Raw genomic sequence first — 21089 nt, 5'->3', positions numbered from 1 at the left:
GAATGATATAACATCTGAGTGGGGTAATAGAATACCCAAAACAAAACTGAGCATACTGAAGTCTGAAATATGATAGTCTACAAAGCCTCTAACTGACTGAACTATCTGAGTAAGGAGTTGATGGGACATGTCCCCAACTAAATCCAACTAATAACTGATTAATGAGATAATAGGGAAATAATCATGTCCTTAAAAGATAAGGACTTACTTCTAACTCTGTCTGCAGATATCTGGAATCTGTTGTTGCTATGGAGCTCGTGTCTCTAAACCTATGGTATAAGATACCATAGCGCAAGTTCGTCAGTACTTTGAATGTACTGGTATGAATGAATCTATATCTATAATAATTTAACCCACATAGAATTTATCACCCAACATAGAGTAGAATTAAATTTCTCATAATCCACATTACCAACAGTAGCCCAATCATGAAATTCATAAGAAAATTCATAAACTTGAATTTAGAAAAGAGATTTTTGGGCTTCATAGATGAAAGGAGTTCATGAATGAACACTATGCATACCTTAGTTTGTCATTTCATAAAGATTGACGGTGAAAATTTCTTGAAATTGGATCTTCTATGAAAACCCTAGCTTGTTCTGGAGAGAAACTTGAGAGAAACTAGTATATTTTAGGTGAAAAATGGTTGAATCACGTGTTAAAGGGCTTAAATAGGGGTGGGAAGTTGACCCTTTTAACCCTGGATGCGTCATTTAATTTCAATGAAAATTTCTTGAATTGGACCCTTGGCGCGATACGGCGCTATCGTGCCGTTTCATTGGATTTTGACAATTGGGAAATTGAGGGATGGCGCAACGTGGAGCCATCGCATTACCCCCTTTTTACGACCTGGAACTTTGGTGCGACGTAGAGGAAATTGCATTGAGACACTGGAAAAGGACAATTTCTATTTTAGCTTGTGCCGCGGCGCGCCACTGACCAATATGACGATGTTTTACAATGGGAACTTAAAATAGTCATAACTTCTTACCTGGTTATTAGATTCAGGCAAATTCTATATCGATAGAAAGCTTATTGAATTTTCCATATGACAAAAAGTGAAAATACTGAAAATACATTTGTACAAAAGTGGATTCATCTTTCAAAGTAAGTTTCTAACATTCTTGAGATGATTTCAAGCTAGGTAAAAGTATGAGATATTACAATATCTCCCCTTGAGAACATTTATCCTTGAATGAGACTGATTGAGAGGGGAGAAAATACAACTAACATACATACTGAACATGAATAACTGGAACACGATCTCATGACTGACATGACTGATAACTGAACATATCATACTGAACATACATATCTGATGCATGTGTAACTGATTCATGAATTCATGACTGAGTGTTCTGAAGAACTAAGTTTCTCATAATGAGAATGAATGTCTGATGCATAATTACATAACTGAACTGATACATGAGTGAGTGATTGTATATGGAATGGTACTTGATACCAAATTTATAATGGGAACATGAGCATGAAATTGCATACCAAGTTTTGATGAACATTGAACATAAAACTGAGTAAGCTAAAGGTGAACTGTTATCTTGAGCTTGATCTAAGTTGGTGAAGAAGAGGTGAGGATACTTGGTACGCATGTCTACCTCTGCTTCCCAAGTAGCTCCCTCAACGGACTGATTTTGCCAAAGAACCTTAACTAGAGGGACTTCTTTGTTCATCAATCTATGAGTTTAATAGTCTAATATTTTGACTGAAATCTCTTTATAAGAGAGAGTGTTCTAAACATCAATGTTCTGAATAGGGACAACAACTGATGGGTCACCTATGTACTTCTTGAGCAAAGAGATGTGAAAGACTAGATGAACCGAGGCTTGATCTAAAGGCAATTTAAGCTCATAGGCTACCTTGCCAAAGCAACGAAGAATTTTGAAGAGACCAATATATCAAGGACTGAGCTTTCCCTTCTTGTTAAATATCTTCTCTCCCTTCATAGGAGAGATATTTAGATAGAAATAATCACCAATCTGAAACTCGAGATCTTTTCTACGAACATCTGCATAAGACTTCTGTTGGCTCTGAGCAGCCCGTGCTCTTTGTCTAATCAACTGGACTTTTTCTCAGGCGTCGAATACCAAGTCAGGACCTATGATTGAGGCCTCAGTAACTTTGAACCAATCAATTAAAGTTCTATATCTACTACCGTAGAGAGTTTCAAATGGAGCTATCTGAATACTGGAATGATAGCTGTTGTTGTATGCAAACTCAATCAAAGGTAAGTGGTCATCCTAACTTCCCTTGAAATTAATTGTACACACCCTTAGCATATCTTTTAACATCTGAATGGTCCTTTCTACTTGACCATCGATCTGAGGATGAAATGCTGTACTAAGATGAACTTGGGTACCAAGACCCTTTTAGAACACTTTCCAGAAATAAAAGGTAAACTGGGTACCTATGTCTAAGATAATAGATAGCAGAACACTATGCAATCTGACCAACTCCCTGATGTAGAGTTTGGCATAATCCTCGGTTGAATAAGAGGTATGCACTGGAAGAAAATGGGATGATTTGGTCATTCTTTCTATAATGACCTAGACTGAATCATGCTGATGATGAGTTTGAGGCAAACCCATCACGAAGTCCATGTTCACTTCTTTCCACTTCTAAGTAGGAATAATGAACTCCTGCATAGGACCACTAGGCATCTGATGCTCTATCTTAACCTACTGACATGTAGAGAACTTAGCCATAAACTTTACAATATCTCTCTTCATCCCACTCTACCAATAGACTTCTCATAAGTCGCGGTGCATCTTTGTGGCCCCTAGATGAATAGAGTAGCATGCACCATGCACTTCTGAAAGAATTCGCTTCCTTATATCATCTACACCTAGAACACAGAGATGACCATGACAATACAAAATACCATCTCCCCCTTGAGAGAAAACCTCTACTTTCTATTCCTGAACTGACTCTTTCAAATTGACAACGATGGAATCTCTATATTTCTTTTCTTTTACCTCGGAAACTAGAGATAATTCTGAACTACTCTGAACCCATATATGACCCTCTTCTGTATCAACTAAGTGAATTCCTAGTCTGGTAAGCTGATGGACTTCCTAGGCTAACTTCTTCTTACTGTCCTTAACATGAGAAACACTACCCATGGATTGTCTACTGAGAGCGTCGGCCACTATGTTGGCATTGCTCGGATGATAAAGAACACTCATGTCATAATCTTTCAAGAGCTCTAACCACCTTCTCTAATGAAGATTGAGATCTTTTTTAGAAAAGACATACTGAAGACTTTTATGATTAGTGAACACATGAACATAAACATCGTCTAGGTAATTCCTCCAAATGTTTAAGGTAAAGACTACAGCTGCTAACTCAAGATCATGAGTAGGATAATTCCTCTCATGAGGCTTAAGCTATCTGGAGGCGTAGGCTATGACATTACTATGCTGTAGAAGGATACAACCCAAACCTACTCTAGATGCATCACAATACACTATGAAACCATCTAGACTATCTGGAAGAGCTAATACTGGAGCTAAGGTGAGTCGAGTGTTCAACTTCTAAAAATTCTTTTCACAAGGATCTGACCACTGAAACTTGACTTTCTTTCTGAGTCAATCTAGACATAGGGGATGCAATAGAAGAAAATCCCTTAACAAATTGTCTAGAATAGCCGGCCAAACCCAAGAAACTTCTGATATCTGATGGAGAGATAGGGTGAGACTAATTTCTTACTGCTTCAGTCTTTTGAGGATCCACTCTAATGCCATCACCGGAAGCAATATGACCAAGGAATGCTACTGACCTTAGCCAAAATTTACACTTACTAAATTTGGAAAATAGCTGATGTTCTCTAAAAGTCTGAAGTACAATTCCAAGATGGTCTGCATGATCATGCTCACTGCGGAAATAGACCAGAATATCATCTATGATGACTATGATGAACATGTCCAAGTACTGCTTAAACACACGATACATCAAGTCCATAAAAGCTGTTGGGGCATTGGTAAGACCAAAGGACATAACTAAGAATTCAAAATGACCATACCGAGTACGAAAATCTGTTTTTGAAATGTCACATTCTCTAACTCTGAGCTGATGATAGCCAGATCTGAGGTCTATCTTAGAGAAATAACTGGCACACTGAAGTTGATCAAACAAGTCATCAATTCTGGGAAGAGGATACTTGTTCTTGATCGTGGCCTTATTGAGTTGATGGTAGTCTACACACATTCTAAGAGAACCATATTTCTTGTGCATGAATAATAATGGAGCGCCCCACGGGGAAACACTGGGCCTAATGAATCCCTTATCTAAGAGATCCTTCAATTGTTCTTTCAGTTCTCTGAGTTTTACTGGTGCCATTCTGTATGGCAGAATAGATATAGGCTGAGTATTTGGAAGAAGATCAATGACGAAGTCTATTTCCCTTTCAGGAGGAATTCCTAGAAGATCTTCGGGAAAGACATCTAAATATTCACCTACAACTGGAATTGATTCAAGGCTGGGAGTTTCAGAACTAGTGTCCTTAACTCAAACAAGATGATAGATACATCCTTTAGATACCATTTTTCATGCCCGAAGGTAGGAAATAAGTTGACCTCTGAATGCTGAAGTACTACCCTTCCACTCAAGGATGGGTTCATTCAGAAACTGAAACTGGACTATTCTATTTTTACAGTTGACTATGGTATAGCAGGAGTGAAGCCAATCCATACTCAGAATGACATCAAAATCAATCATCTCTAATTCAACTAAGTCTGCTGAAGTAACTTTCTAAAATATCATAATCGGGCAGTTATTGTATACCCACTAGTCTATGATGGTTTTACCTACTGGGGTAGAGACTGAAAAGGGCTCTGCGAGTATTTCAGGAATGATTTCGAAATCACCTGCTATATAGGGAGTAATAAAAGACAAAGAAGCTCCTGGATCTAGCAAAGCATAAATATGCATATGAAAGATCTGTAATGTACCAGTAACTACATCAGGAGAATTTTCCTAATCCTTTTGGGACTGAAGAGCATAAAGATGATTTAGGTGTTGCCCACTAGTAGCACTGGTGGTGGCATCATGCTGATTCAAGCGATCAGACTGAGCTGAGGAGCAAAGCTGACTCTAATAACGTGACTGAGGGAAGTCTCTAACTCTGTGGCCTAGCTTGCCACAACCAAAACAGACATTGCTACCAGCTCTGCAAACACCTTTGTGGTTCTTACCACAAGTCTGACAAAGGAGATTAGTTCGGGCATTGCTAACACTGTCCTGAGACCTAGACCCTGGCGCTCTATCTCTGTTACCCTCCCTAAAATTAGGAACTGGAGCACTGGCTGAAGAAGGGGCTGGAACTGATGACTTGGGACAAAATTGGGAACAGTTTCCTTCTTCTAATTTAGGCTGAGCGAAGTTGAAACTACCTGTCTTTGCTCTCTTATTTTGCTTCTCCATCTGTTTAATCTTTTATTTCTCTATCTGTTAAGCATGAGTCATAAGCCTAGCTAAAGTCATGTCACTATTTAGCATGGCAGATCTATACTTATTTACCACGCTATCATTTACCCCTGAAGCAAACTTACTCATCTTGGCTCTGCTGTTTGCAAACACATGAGGGGCTTATCTGGCTAATTGACTAAACTTAAGAGAATACTCTTTCACTATCATATTGCCCTACCTGAGAATGAATTCTAGTACCTTAGCCTCTTTAAGCTCTTAGGGAAAGAATCTATCTAAGAATGAAGTGACAAACTCCTCCCACTCTATAGGACCTGCATCATATGACCTCTATGACTTCCATTGTTTGAACCAAGTATGAGCCACATCCTACAACTGATATACATCTAGCTCAGTACTCTCATCAGTAGTCACCCCTATGATGTCTGCCATATTCTGAACCTGATCAATGAATTCCTGAGGTTCCTCATCTAACTTAGACCCGAGAAAGGATGAAGGATTCATTTGGGTGAAGTCCCAAATTCTGGCTGCAACTGAATTGGCTAGAATAATAGATGGTCACTGATTTTGAACAGTAACTGAGTTAGCAAGAATTATGAATACTGCTCAGAACTCTACATGAGAAATATGTTCGCACAAAGGTTCTTCAGGCTGAGGGGCTGGCTGATTCCCATTTCTTCTTTTAGGAGGCATGTTATATAGAAGAAAGAGAGAAACGAATTAGATTGAGAGATTGACTTGAGATTATGCTCACTAGAACGACATGAATACTGAAAAAGGGGAAACTGTTCCTAAAACATCTTATAGCCTCATGTACATAAAAGTGGTGTGCAACTCACTCATGTACAAAACTTTACTAGATGCGGCTTTTAGACTTCCTAGGATTCTATTGAACTTTAGGCTCTAATACCAAGTTTGTACCACCCTAAATATGGTACCCGGAATGCTACACGGTGCTCATGACCCCAAAGGACCATAAGTTAACCCATGACTGATATTTGAACCTGTATACTGCATAAAATACTTTATAATACGGAAATATAAACTGAAAGGCCATAAGGTTCAATACTAAACATGATATGAATGATATAACATCTGAGTGGGGTAATAAAATACCCAAAACAAAACTGAACATACTGAAGTGTGAAACATGATAGTCTAGAAAGCCTCTAACTGACTGAACTATCTGAGTAAGCAGTTGATAGGTAATGTCCCCATATAACTCTAACTAATAAACTAATTAGTGATATAATAGGGAAATAATCATATCCTCAAAAGATAAGGACTTACTTCTAACTCTGTCTGTAGATATCTGGAATCTGCTGTTGCTATGGAGCTCGTGTCTCTGAACCTATGGTATAAGACACTATAGCGCAAACGCATCAGTACTTTGAATATGCTGGTATGCATAAATCTATATCTATAATAATTTAACCCATATAAAATTTATCACCCAACATGGAGTAAAATTCAATTTCTCATTATCCACATGAACAAAAGTAGCCCAATCATGAAATTAATAAGAAAATCCATAAACTTGAATTTAGAAAAGAGATTTTTGGGATTCATGGATGAAAGGAGTCCATGAATAAACACTATACATACCTTGGTTCGTGATTTCATGAAGATTGACGATGAAACTTTCTTGAAATTGGATCTTCTATGAAAACCCTACCTTGTTCTTGAGAGAAACTTGAGAGAAACTAGTATATTTTAGGTGAAAAGTGGCTGAATCACGTGTTAAAGAGCTTAAATAGGGGTGGGACATGCCATTTAATTTCAGTGAAAATTTCCCAAATTGGACCTTTGGCGCGACACGGTGCAATTATGCCGTGTCACTGGATTTTGACAATTGAGAAATTAAGGGATGGCACGATGCGGAGCCATCGCATTGACCCTTCTTTTGTGGCCTGAAACTTTGGTGCGACGTATAGGAAATCGTGCTGAGACACTGTAAAAGGACAATTGTCATTTTAGCTTGTGGCGTGGCGCGACACTGACCAATATGACCCTGTTTTATGATGGGAACTTGAAATAGTCATAACTTCTTACCTAGTTATCGGATTTAGGCGAATTCTATATCGATGGAAAGCTTATTGAATTTTCCACATGACAAAAAGTGGAAATATTAAAAATACCACATGTACAAAAGTGGATTCATCTTTCAAAGTAAGATTCTAACATTCTTGAGATGATTTCAAGATGGGAAAAAGTATGGGGTATTACAGTAATAAACAATGAATCGCTAGGTAATATATCTCTAAATAAATCTCCATGAAATAATTACCAAGTAAAGAAATTGTAATTGTTGTCTCAAGTGATTTCTAAAATAATATAATTTTTGCAAAATGGTCTGGTGGACCCTTGTACTTATCCTGATTTATAAAGTAAACACCTCTACTTAGAATCTTTTCATCTGAACCCCTTAACTCAATAAAACTTAATATTTTAAACCCTTTTGATGCATATTTGGCATTAAATTACTAAGGTGTAAAACGTGTGTTTGCACGTATTTTTTGGGGCGGGTGATTAAAAAAATATATAATATTTAAAAATATTAAAACAATAAATTGAAAAAATAAACCTAAAATCTTACTTATTCTTCACCCTCCCCTTTCCTGCCCCCCAACCCGTCCAATATCCTCTCCCATCCAGTACCCTCCCCTGTTTCCCCACCACCCTTTACATCCCCCACCCTATCCACCATTCTTCCCTATGCAGCATAACCACCACCACACCAGCCTACCTCTTCCCTACCAATAGTCGTCCTCATCCACCACATCCACCACATCCACATAGAATTACCATCACCATACCAGTGAAACTTTTCCTTTCTTCCCCCTCCGTTCAACATACACATATAACACCCTCACATCAGCCAGAACACCCCCTACAAATTTTATGCTATATAAAATTTAATTTATATTATGAATTAATTAAGTTATATCAACATGATATCAATTGATATTCTTCATATTTAAATAATGGCAGAGATGAATTTTATTACAAAAAATAAATTTTAATTTATTATTTTATTTTTTATTTAATGGTAGAGATGATTTTTTTAAATAATGGTGGAGATAAATTTTCTTGTTGTTGAAGTTTTTAATTATATGATATATAGCAAAATCTTGAGTCAAACCTCATCTTCGTTGTTGAATTTTTTGATTTTGTAATATAAATTACAAAATTTTATGATTTTGAATCATATTTTTATGATATATAAATCCTGATTTATATTATAAATTGATTAAGTTATATCAATATGATATAAATTGTTATTTTTTATTTTTAAATAATGTTGGAGATGAATTTTATTTTAAAAATAATTTTTTTATTTTTTATTTATTTTATATTTAATTTTATTAATTAATAATTTTAAAAATTAATTAATGAAGATATTATGACATGTCATTGATTTATGTAACTTGGATATGATGTGGATTTTTTTAAAGGAGAGTGAGCCACATACATGGTCAAAAGGGTTTAAAATCTTGTATTTTGATGGGTTGAAGGGTTTACATGACAAAGAGCTAAGTAGATGTGTCCACTTTACAAACTGGAACAAGTATAAGTGTCCAGTAGACCATTTCGCCTATAATTTTTAGATAAATCCCAAAGAAGTTGTAATAACCCTCTGGGTCATTTCTTTATTTGAGTATATTTTTTGTGCTTTGATCTTTCCCACAATGGTTACAAAATATTTATGACTTGTCAAAACTGTTAGTTCGATTATCAAACAGTTCGATTATCAAACTGTTCGATTGGGTTTAAGGCTCATTTTCCTATTTTGGAGATTTTGTTATTTAGGAATGGGTATCAAATAAAAACTTCATGTAGATGTCCTTAGATGAGAATTTCGACAACACCATCAGCTCCAAAATATTAATTTTAGACTAAAAGGACCCTTGGTTCATGTTACGTGGCTTCTAGACTCATTTTGGGCTATTGCATAGATTATATGAAAAATAGAACTATAGGTGTAGGACCCATATTTAGTTCAAACAATCTCTTATGAAAGTTTTGATGGTTCCATTGAGTTCAGAATGTTGAATTTGGTATGGTAGCATGGTTTGTTTACATGTACGAAGTTCCGAATAAATCTCAAGCAGCTGATTAAAATCCATTTTTGGACTTAGCAAAAATTAGGTATTTGGAACTTGATGCAACTACTTAACTACTCAGAGCACTGCGTTAGCGGTGTGCATTTTTGTGCCCTTTGATCCACTTAAGTGACCTTGGGCAGTTGGCTAGGGAACTTTAGTCGCAAAGGGTTACTTTAGCAAATTGAAACACCTTGGTTGCTGGACCTTAGAAAATTTCTTGGAATTATGGTCTCTGAACCCAATACGACTTGAGGGTATGATTCGTACTTTGTGGTATGGATGGTAAGGTCCAGTGGTATACTGACCAGTGTTGGTTGGTAGGATAAATTTTAGTTACTGAAATGGATACGACTTAGGGGTATGAGTCATATTTATGGTTATAGATCATTTGGTTCCTTAAATTAATCTTAGACTTAGGTTGGATCTGAGTACGAGTGGCTCACTATGAGCCGTAATCCAGGGTATGAGTCATACCCAGGAATTGTATGGTGGACAGTGTCTAAATCTTTCTTGGGTTTAAATCTGCCAGGGGTACGAATCGTATGCTATCAATACGACTTGGTTGGATGAGTTATATGCTGGACTGTGTTAGATCCAAAGGTTGAGGCCAGGGTATGAGTAGAGGATACCAATGATATCGGAGGGTTCAACTTATGTTAGTTAGTCGTATCTTTATGACGGGATTTTAGTGCAACTTAAGTGAGGGTATTTTGGACATTTCCCCCACTTATCCTAATAGGGTCCCACAACTTCTAACCTATTTGGGAGGTTATTTACCCTATTATTCTATTCATTAACACTTAGAAACTCTTCTAAAACACTCCATAATTCTCTCAAAAGCTTTTGGGCAAGGAGAGCTAGGGTTTTAACAAAAGGATAAATTTAGGGCTTGTTTTGGTAATTTCTTTCCTTCATCATCTTTGTATAAGGCATGTTCTCTACCCTCATTTTTAATTTTAACTAAAGGCATGATTTTATGAATGTTTTCATGATTTCATTGATTGTATGATTTTGGTTTTCAAATATGATTTGGGGGTTTTGATATTAAATGGTTGGTTATGGTTTTCCATGGTTTTAATTATTCTTTTATATGCATAAATAGTGGTTTTGTATAATTAGATTGCAAAGGAATGGTTTAATGGTAATTAGAATTTGTTTTGGTCATATTATGGTCCCAATGTGTTTGACAAAATGCTTTTAAAGATATGTTCATTGCATTGACTATTTTTAATAGAATGCTTGCATGTTTTAAAACATTGTAAAAATATTTATGCATGGTTTAAATGGCTTGGAATGGTAAAAGTCTAATTGGTTATACTTGTGGGGAACATGGAAGTCTTCCAAGTGGTTTAATATGGTAAATGAAAGGGCACTTGAAAGTCCCCTTAAAACTATATATGAGTTGTTATGGATAATACTTTCAAGTAAGGCTTGTTATGATGATACCAATATCAATGGACTTAGTTAATAAGTAGATAATGGTTTGGTTGTTTGAAAATTAGTTTGAATTGGCCAATAATGGCAGGATGTGTAGCAAAGTCATAAAAGGTGGAGGTCCCGAGAGGACCAAAACTGGAAACTCATATTTGTCGATATGAGGTTGCTCTTTGTGACTGTGTGCATGATGTCAGACTATATTTGGGGGATGTACTAGTCATCCTACGGGATACTTTTTTGGTTGTATGGCTACACACTCAGTCCCTTTAGTAGGGGAAGATAAACCCATATTGCCCGTGGGTAGTTTAGGATGGAAAAGCTACATAACCCTTGTAAAGGTTTTAAAGTCATGCTAAACTCGGTCCTATTTACCATCATGGTTATATATATGTACGTATGGTTACGTGTATAAGGATGGTTTTACTTGGTTTTTTAAATGACATTATTTTATCCTTATCTAGAGATCATGATAGCGGTCACTCGCTAACCCCATCTACTGGTGGTTGAATACCCACGCTATGTAGGAATCAGCCATTCTACTCCTTCTATATTATGATTGACTCAGGGAAAGTATTTAGACTAAAGTGGTGAGTTTCCTTCCTTTTGGAAGGCTCTATTTCATGTTATGGATATTTCAGACATTTTAGTTTTTTTTGGATATTGGTTTTGGCTATTGTTGAGGGCATCTCCCAACCAGATTTTATTATTCTTTTGGTTAGAGGCTTTGTGGTACTTCTATGGGTTAGAATAGGCAGGATCGGTATAGGTATCATCCTTGGCATTGGAATAAGCTGGGAGGCTAGCATCATCAGACATAATTTCTCACTATTCCAATATATTCCATTTTGGGATTGATTATAACTTATTTTATAACATCCTTGGCTATGGCTTGGTTTACGGCTCTTATTTTGGCATGGTTTGATTATTTGTATGGGATGGTTGGACTCGATTGGTCCTGTCACAGTTGTGATCTCATCCCAGAGTCTTTATGTGAGCTGTTACTCTATTATGTTACATACTTAGAATTCAGCCAACTCAGGGCAGGCGGTTGGAGGTTGGGTTGGGTAACGGGGGTGGTCTCAAGTCCTGGATAAACTTGGGATACCCACTACGATAAGTTCTTAGGGTGGGTCATGTCAAGTTGGTACTAAAGCCAAGGTTCATGGTCTATTAGGAATCTACAAAGCCGTGTCGAGTAAAGTCTCTTTTAGGGGTGTGTAGCATGCCATACTCATAAGGGATAGGCTACAAGAAATTTAGGAATATTTCACTTTCTTGGTATTCTATTTTCAAGCTTGGAGTCTCATCCTTGGAAACTTCTCTAATCCTTATTTGTTTGTCTTTCATATCATGCCTCATAGATCTAGAACACAATAAAATTCTTCTATCCCATTTGGAGATAATGCTGAATGGGTGCATCCTACTTCTGGGATTCATCTTCGATCTTATGGTCCTATCCCTAATAGTTCTGTATTTCCACCGGTTGCTACTAGTCCTCCTTAAGAAGAGGTCACTAATGCGGAATTTCGTCAGTTTCTTCATGCTATTGTAAAATTGGTTGCTGCTTAGGCTACACGGAATGTGTCTGGTTCTTATTCTGCTAAGTCCACATGGGTTAGGCAATTTATAAAGATGAGTCCTTTCTTTTTTTCTAGAGTAAAGGTGTACAAGGATCCACAAGGTTCTTCGATAAAATGGAAAAGATATTTTGGATGATGCAAGTTACCAATGTAAAAGGGGTAAACTTTACAACTTATTAGCTCAAAGAGGTTGCATATTAGTGGTATGAAGAGTGGGATGGGGATAGAGGAGATATGAAGGAGTCATCCTTAAGGGATGCCTTCTCTGGGGCTTTTCTAGATCATTTATTTCCCCCAAGAGTTTAGGAAAGTAAAGATGGAGAAGTTTGTGAACCTTGAATAGGGAAGAATGTCTGTCAAGGAATATTTCTTAAAGTTTCATCAATTGTTAAGGTATGCTTCTATTTTGGTGGATAACATGCGGGATAGAATGAGGAAGTTCACTTCTGGGTTGAATTGGGATCTAATTTTGGAGAACAAGACTACTTTGATAATTAAAGATATGGACATTCTAGGTAGATTATTCATATGTGGAAAGTAAAGGATGAGAAGAGGAAGCAGGAGGAGTTTGGGGATAGTCCGACAATGAGGAGCAGGTTTTTTGACCAAGGAGGAACTTAGTTTCAGGATGGTCGAGATGGTGGCAAGTGGCAGAGAAATAAGTGGGGGAGTTCTGGTTCCTTATCTTCTACTAGTGCTCCTTATCAGTCGGGCGATAGGCGTCATCATGGTGGTGACAATATTTTGATGAAGGGTGCCGAATCTTAGGAAAATAGAGGTACGTCAATTTTGTCATACCCTCCTTATTAATTTTATGGTCATCCTCATCAGGGTTATTATGATAAAGGAAAGGACAAATGCTTCAAGCGTGGCCAGGCAGGCCATCGGCTCAGGGATTATCCAATTAATAAGGTTGCTATGGAGTAATGTGGCTTTATTTTCTTCTTTTACACTTGGTGGTGTTACATTTTCTTCTGTTAATTCTCCTTGTTCTAGTGTTGGTCAGAACAGGTTATATGCTTTGGCGCCCTAACAGGAATTCGAGGCATCACCTGACGTCATTACTGGTACGTTATAGCTTTTCTCTCCTGACATATATTATTTGCTTGTTCTGTGGTCTACTCTCACCTATGTGACTCCTTATGAGGCTATATCTTTTGGTTTCAATTTAGAAGTTATTTCGGATCCTTTTTTCTATTTTTACCCTAGTAGGTGACTTAATTATTGTAAAAGAAGTATATAGGGAGAGGAGGTATCTGTTGGTGGCAAGTCGACCTTGGTAGATCTATTTAAGTTAGATATGGTGGATTTTGATTTTATTCTGGGGATGGATTGGTTACAGTCTTGTTATGCATCCTTGGATTTTTGGACCTGTAAGGTTTTCTTTAGGTTCCCTGGTGAACCGGTTATAGAGGGAGAGGGTGTTTGTTTATCTTCTAGAGGGAGGTTCATTTCTTATCTTAGAGCTTGAAAGTTGATATCTAAAGGTTGTTTATATCACATAGTCTGGATTAAAGATTCTAACTCGGAAGCTTTTTCTTTTTAGTCAGTTCTAGTGGTTATTGCGTTTCTAAAGGTCTTTCCAGATGATCTTCCTAATGTTCCTCCAGATAGAGAAATAGAGTTTGGTATTGATCTAATTTTGGACACTCATCATATTTTTATTTCTCCATATAGAATGGATCCGACTGAGTTAAGAAAACTCAAGGAGCAATATAAGGACTTCTAGATAAGGGGTTTATTCATCCTATTGTATCTCTTTGGGGCGCAGTAGTGTTGTTTGTGCACAATAAGGATGGTTTCCTTTGGATGTGTGCTAATTATAGGTATTTGAACAAGCATACGGTCAAGAACAAGTATCCTCTTCCAAGAATAGATGATCTATTTGACCAGTTTCAAGGTGCCAAGTTCTTTTCTAAGATAGATCTTCAATCTGGGTTCCATCATCTAAAGATTAATTAAGGAGGTGGATATCCTTAATAAGACTTTGCGTACTCGGTATAGACTCTTTGAGTTTTTGGCAATGCCATTTAGGTTGACTAATGCTGTGACAAAATTTATGGATCTGATGAACAGATTTTTCCATTAGTATTTAGATCTTTTCATTATTATGTTTATTGATGACATTCTATATTATTCGAAGAGCAAGGTGGATCATGGTAATCATCTCTGTGGGGTGTTACTAACCTAAAAGGAATAGCAGTTGTATTCTAAGTTCTCCAAGTATGAGTTTTGGTGGAACGTTGTAATTTTCTTAGGTCATATTATTTTTAGTGAAGGGATCATGGTGGATTCGCAGAAGGTTGTTATGGTGAAGAGGTGGCCTAGACCCACAAATTCATCTAATATTCAGAGCTTCTTAGGTTTAGCTAGTATTATAGGTGGTTTATGGAAAGATTTTCATCTATATTTGCTCCTTTGACTAAGTTAACTCAGAAAAAGGTCAAGTTCTCTTGGTCGGATACTTGTGAAGGGAGTTTTGAGAAGTTGAAGGATAAGTTAACTGACTCCAATTCTGACTTTGTTAAAAGAAAATGATGGGTTCATGGTTTATTGTAATGTATCTCGGGTAGGCTTGGTTATGTGTTAATGCAGCATGGAAAGGTAATTGCCTATGCATCCAGGAAGTTGAAGGTACATGAGAAGAATTATCGTACTCGTGATTTAAAGCTGTTGGCGATTGTGTCTGCTTTAAATATATGATGGCATTATTTGTATGGTGTTCACGTGGATATCTCTTTTGATCATAAGAGTCTACAGTATATGTTCACCCAAAAAGAGATTAATCTTAGGCAGAGGAGATGGCTTGAGCTTCTTAAGAATTATTACATGAGTCTTCACTATCACCCAAGTAAGGCTAATATGGTTACTGATGCTCTTAGCAGGTTATCCATAGGGAGTTTGGCTCATGTGGAGGAAGGGAAGTGGGAATTGGTGAAGGATATTCACCGCTTGGCTAATCTTAGAGTTCATCTTTTGGACTCGATGGATGGTGGTATAGTGGTGAAAGAAGTGGTTCAATCATCTTTAGGTGTGGAGATTAAGGAGAAACAAGTGCTAGATCCTATCTTGATAAAAATTAAGAGTGGCGTTGGTGGGGAAAAGGTAGTGGTGTTTGAGATCAGTGGTGATGGTACTTTATGATACTAAGGGAGGTTGTGTGTTCCTGATTTCTATGAGTTGTGACAAAGGATTTTGGCTGAGGCACATGAGTCACGCTATGTTGTTCATCCCGCCTCAACTAAGATGTATCATGATCTTAAGGAGATCTATTGGTGGAAAGGTATGAATAGGGATGTGGCTGATTTCGTGGCTAAGTGTATGGTGTGTCAATATGTTAAGGTTGAGCACATGAAGCTATAAAGGTTGTATCAAAAAATTGATTTGCCCAAATAGAAGTGGGAAGTGATCAATATGGACTTCGTTGTCTTCCTCAATCTCAGAATCAATATAATATGATTTGGGTCATTGTGGATAGAATGACTAAGTTTGCACACTTTTTGCCAGTACGGACTATTTTCTCGACAGAGGATTATACAAAACTGTATCTTTGGGAGATTTTAAATCTACATGGAGTTCCTGTTTTGATTATTTCTCATCGTGGCATGGAATTTACATCTCACTTCTGGCGGTCTATCAAAAGAGGGTTGGGGACCAAGGTGAGTCTAAGTACTACTTTCCATCTGTAGATGCATGGGCAAGTGGAGAGTACTATTCAAACATTGGAGGATATGCTTCAGGATTATGTGATTAATTATGGTGGTAACTAGGTTGAGCATCTACCATTGGTGGAGTTTGCTTACAACAATAGCTATCATTATAGTATTGGTATGGCTCCTTTAGAGGCATTATATGGTAGAAGGTGCTGGTCTCCTATTGGTTGGTTCGAGCTTAGTGAGGCAGGCATGTTTTGTCCCTAATTGATTTACCAAGCTATGGGAAAGGTAAAGGTGATTCGGGATATGCTTAAGGCTTCCCAAAGTTGTCAAAAGTCCTATGTAGATGTTAGGCATAGAGACTTGTAATTTGAGGTTGGGGATAAAGTTTTCCTCAAGGTATCTCCTGTGAAGGAGTAGTGCGGTTTGGCAATAAAGGGAAGCTCTGTCCCAGGTATGCGGGTCCTTATGAGATTTTTCAGAAAGTTGGTAATGTTGCTTATGAACTAGAGTTACCTTATAGTTTGAGTTTGGTTCATCTGGTCTTTCATGTTTCTATATTGAGGAAGTGTATTGGTGATCCTTCTGTGGTTATTCCTTTGGAAGGATTGGGTATCAATGACTCTTTATCCTATGAAGAATTTCCAGTTGAGATATTGGATTTAAGGTTATTTGGTGGAACCATAAGGTGGAAGAAGCTACTTGGGAAGTGGAAGAGGACATGAAGTCCAAATATCCGCATTAGTTTTCTGCTCTTAGGATTCGTGTGAAAGGTATGCGTCTTCAACACATCTTTAATTTCATATTTTTTTAAATGAAAGACTAATATTTTTGCCTCTTTGATTTCAAACTGTTTCAAAGATTAGTTATATGTTTAATAACATAATTGAAAGGACTCGTGCGAATGGTTACCGCTACCTTGTTCGTCATTTGAGGATGAATGTTCCTAGTGGGGAAGACTAAAACACCTTGGTTTTTGGACCATAGAAAATTTCCTAAAATTTTATTCTCTGTACCTAATACGACTCAAGGGTACGAGTCGTATGTTGGAGTAAGGATGGTAAGGTCCAGTCATATACAGACTAATGTTGCTTAATGGGATGGTTTTGGGTTACTGGAATGGATAAGACTTATGGGAACGAGTGGTATAGGTGGTTACAGATCATTTGGTTCCTCAATTTAATCTTAAAATTGGTTATTTTGGTTACATCCAAGTACGAGTGTCTCACTATGAGCAATAAACTAGGGTATGAGTCGTACCCAGGACTTGTATGGTGGATAGTGTCTAAATCTTCCTTGGGTTTAAATCTACCAGGGGTACGAATCGTATGCTATTAATACGACTTGGTTGGATGATTTGTATGTTGGACAGTATTGGATCCAAGGGTTGATGCCAGGATACGAGTGTAGGATACCATTCGTATCAGAGGGTACGACTCATGTGGGTTAGTCGTATTCTTGTGATGAGATTTTGGTGCAAATTAAGTAGGGGTATTCTGGACATTTCCCCACTTATCTCAATTGGGTCCCATAATTTCTAACCTATTTGGGAGGTTTTTTACCCTATTATTCCATTCATTAATACTTATAAGCTCCTCTAAAACACTCCATAATTCTCTCAAGAGCTTTTGGGCAAGAGGAGCTAGAGTTTCAACTAAAGGATCAATTTAGGGCTTGTCTTGGTGATTTCTTTCCATCATCATCTTGATTTAAGGTAGGTTCTCTTCTATCATTGTTAAGTTTAACTAAAGTCATGGTTTTATGAATGTTTTCATGATTTCATTGATTGTATGATTTTAGTTTTCAAATATGATTTGTGGGCTTTTTTGTTAAATGGTTGGTTGTGGTTTCCCATGGTTTTAATTATCTTTTTAAATGCATTAATAGTGGTTTTGGATAATTGGATTGCATGGGAATGTTTTAATGGTAATTGGAATTGGTTTTGGTCATATTATGCCCCCAATATGTTTGATAAAATGCTTAAAGACATGTCCATTGCATTGACTACTTAAAATGGAACGCTTGCATTTTTTAAAACATGGTAAAAGAATTATGCATGGTTTAAATGGATTGGAATGGTAAAAGTCTAATTGGTTATGATTTTGGGGAACATGGAAGACTTCCAAATGGTTTAATATGGTAAATGGAAAGGCACTTGAAAATCCCTTTTAACCTATATATGGGTTTCTATGGATAATAATTGCAAGTAAGGGTTGGTATGACGATACCAATATCAATGGCCTTGATTAATAAATGGATATTGGTTTGGTTATATGGAAATTTGTTTTTATTGGGTAATAATGGCGGGATGTGTAGCAAAGTCATGGAAGGTGGACGCCCTCGGGGGACCGAAACTAGAAAATCATATTTGCCGATATAAGGTTGGTCTTGGTGACCATGTGCATGATGTCACACTATACTTGGGGGATGTACTAGTCATCCCATGGAATACTTTTCTGGTCTTGCGGCTACACATACTAGGGCCCTTTTAGCAGGGGGAACTGAACCCATATCGCCCGTGGGTGGTTTAGGACAGCAAAGCTACATATCCCAGATAAAGGTTTTAAAGGAATCCTAAACCCGATCCTTTTTCCCAATATGGTTGTATATATATGTATGTATAGTTGCGTGCATATGGATAGTTTTACTTTGTTTTATAAATGGTATTATTTTATCCTTATCATGAGATCATGTTAGCGGTCACTTGCTAACCCCGTCTATTGGTGGCTGTATACCCACGCTATGCAAGAACTGGCTATTCTACTCCTTCTACATAGTGATTCACTCGGGGAAAACATTTGGACTGAAGTGGTGAGCATCCATCGCTTTGGAATGCTCCATTTCATGTTCTGGATATTTCTAGACATTTTGGTTTTATTTTGGATATTGGTTTTTATAATAGTTGGGGGCATGGCCTAACCGAATTTTATTACTCTTTGGTTAGAGTGTTTATGGTATTTCTATGGGTTAGAATGGGCGGGATTGGCATAGATGTGAGCCTTGAATCGGAATAAGCTGGGAGGCTGGCATCATTGGACATAATTTTTCACTGCTCCATCATATTTAATTTTGGGATTGATTATAACTTGTTTTGGAATATCCTTGGTTATGGCGTGATTTATGGCCCTTGTTTTGGTATGGTTGGATTAATGGTATGGGATTCTTGGACTCGGTTAGCTCGGTCACGGTTGTGATCTTATCCCAGAGTCTTTATGTAAGCTGTTACACTATCTTGTTACATGCTCATAATTCAGCCAACTCAAAGTAGGCGGCTGGAGGTTGGGTTGGGTAACAGGGGTGGTCTCCAGTCCTGGACGGACTTGGGATGCCCATTACAATAAGGTCCCAGGGCAGGTCATGTCACGGACCCTGCTCTAGCTTCCTTGGGACCACTTTAATGTTACCTGCGTAAGCTGCCAGACCGCTTTATGTGGTCGTGATGTCACTTTAGTAGTAGGATCTTTAGCTCTTAGGTTTCCACTTAGCAGAACCTGGGGCTTTTTATCTCCTTTTACCCACCTGATTTTCCACCATTTTCATACCAAATTAAGAGATCAAAGTGAGTAAAAATTGTAGAATCATCCATTGAAGCTAAGGTAAGTTAGCCTAACCCTCTTTGGTTATTTCCTATTAATTTTCCCTTCAATGTCCATCCTATTTCATGGTAAATTCTTAGATTTATGTCTTAAAATTTCTAAACATTAAGGTTTGATTTAAGACCTAATTTATTCTCTATTTGTGCTCAACTTTTGAGCACACAATCCTTGTCCTTTGAGGGACCTTGTGATAGATTAATTTTGAATTTCATTTGTGGTCCCCGCAGGTTCGTTCTTGACTTAACTTTTGACCCGGCCCTTAATATAGCAATATGGAGATCATTTTACTCCTAATGATGTTTAGATTACTATTTTGATATCATGGGATCATCTTGGGATCTTGGAGCAAGGGCAGACGATTTAGGTGTGATTTGAGGACTTACAGTTCGGCATCGAGAAAGGCTTCTGCCTACTCTTCTTCACAAGATAGTGTATTATATATGTCACATGTTAGATAGGGATGTTAGGCTGTGATTATGGGTAGAACACCAAGACTAAGTGTTGTGTTCAAATGCATATCCAAATGTACGCAGTCATACAAGTAATATAGGATTGAGAGTTTAGATATCATACACACAGGGATTTGTTAATTAACTATTTACTAAATTAGACTAATACTAATTATTTATTTAATCGTTAAATACCAAAGATAAATTTATCAATTGACAAAAATAAACATAATAAAAAGAAAATTACTAATGAACAATTAAACAAGAGTTGAGCTGATTTTACGCAATCAACAAATGAATCAATATAGGATTATGGATTTGCTACAAATCATATAGAGTATCAACTTTATCGACTTATTTGATTATCTAGTTGTTGATTTACGGGATCAATTATATGATCATGGTCTTCTGGGACTCTAATCTTCTATCCGAATTAGTCTCACAACTACATCATTGGATGGGGATGTGATAATGTTGAAACATGTGGAGGTGCACCACCGTATAATGGACCAGGTCCTTCAGAGTTAGATACAGGAAATAAAGCAGTACAGCAGTAAGGAAGTGAAACTTTGCAGGAAAGTAAAGAACACAATGATTTAACGTGGAAATCTCCTTGCTCAAGGGAGGAAAAACCACATCTTGCCCTCACAAGCTATCAAAAATCCACTATAATCAAACTCATGATTACAGACTCCTTTAGAATGTAACTCAAAGCACCACTAATTTATAACAACTATATTACAAACTCTCCTTGACAACTCTATCAAGATCTATTCTCAATATTGATTAACTATAACCAATATCAACTCAGGTAACTCTACGTAAG

The 21089-nt window shown here is 37.1% G+C and overlaps 1 protein-coding gene across 1 annotated transcript in view; it reads left to right on the top strand.

Moving 5' to 3' along the window:
- LOC107865203 overlaps positions 1–20820 on the top strand; it is a 125581-nt gene extending 104761 nt beyond the window's left edge. The window contains exons 11-12 of the mRNA XM_047408479.1: positions 13559–13629; positions 20701–20820. Coding sequence (XP_047264435.1) covers positions 13559–13629; positions 20701–20820 — 191 coding nt within the window. The remainder of the gene's footprint in view (positions 1–13558; positions 13630–20700) is intronic.
- Positions 20821–21089: the final 269 nt, after the last annotated feature.

This window comes from Capsicum annuum, chromosome 3, assembly GCF_002878395.1.
Source record: "Capsicum annuum cultivar UCD-10X-F1 chromosome 3, UCD10Xv1.1, whole genome shotgun sequence".
NCBI lineage: Eukaryota > Viridiplantae > Streptophyta > Magnoliopsida > Solanales > Solanaceae > Capsicum > Capsicum annuum.
This window is presented reverse-complemented; position numbering and strand designations above follow the sequence as displayed.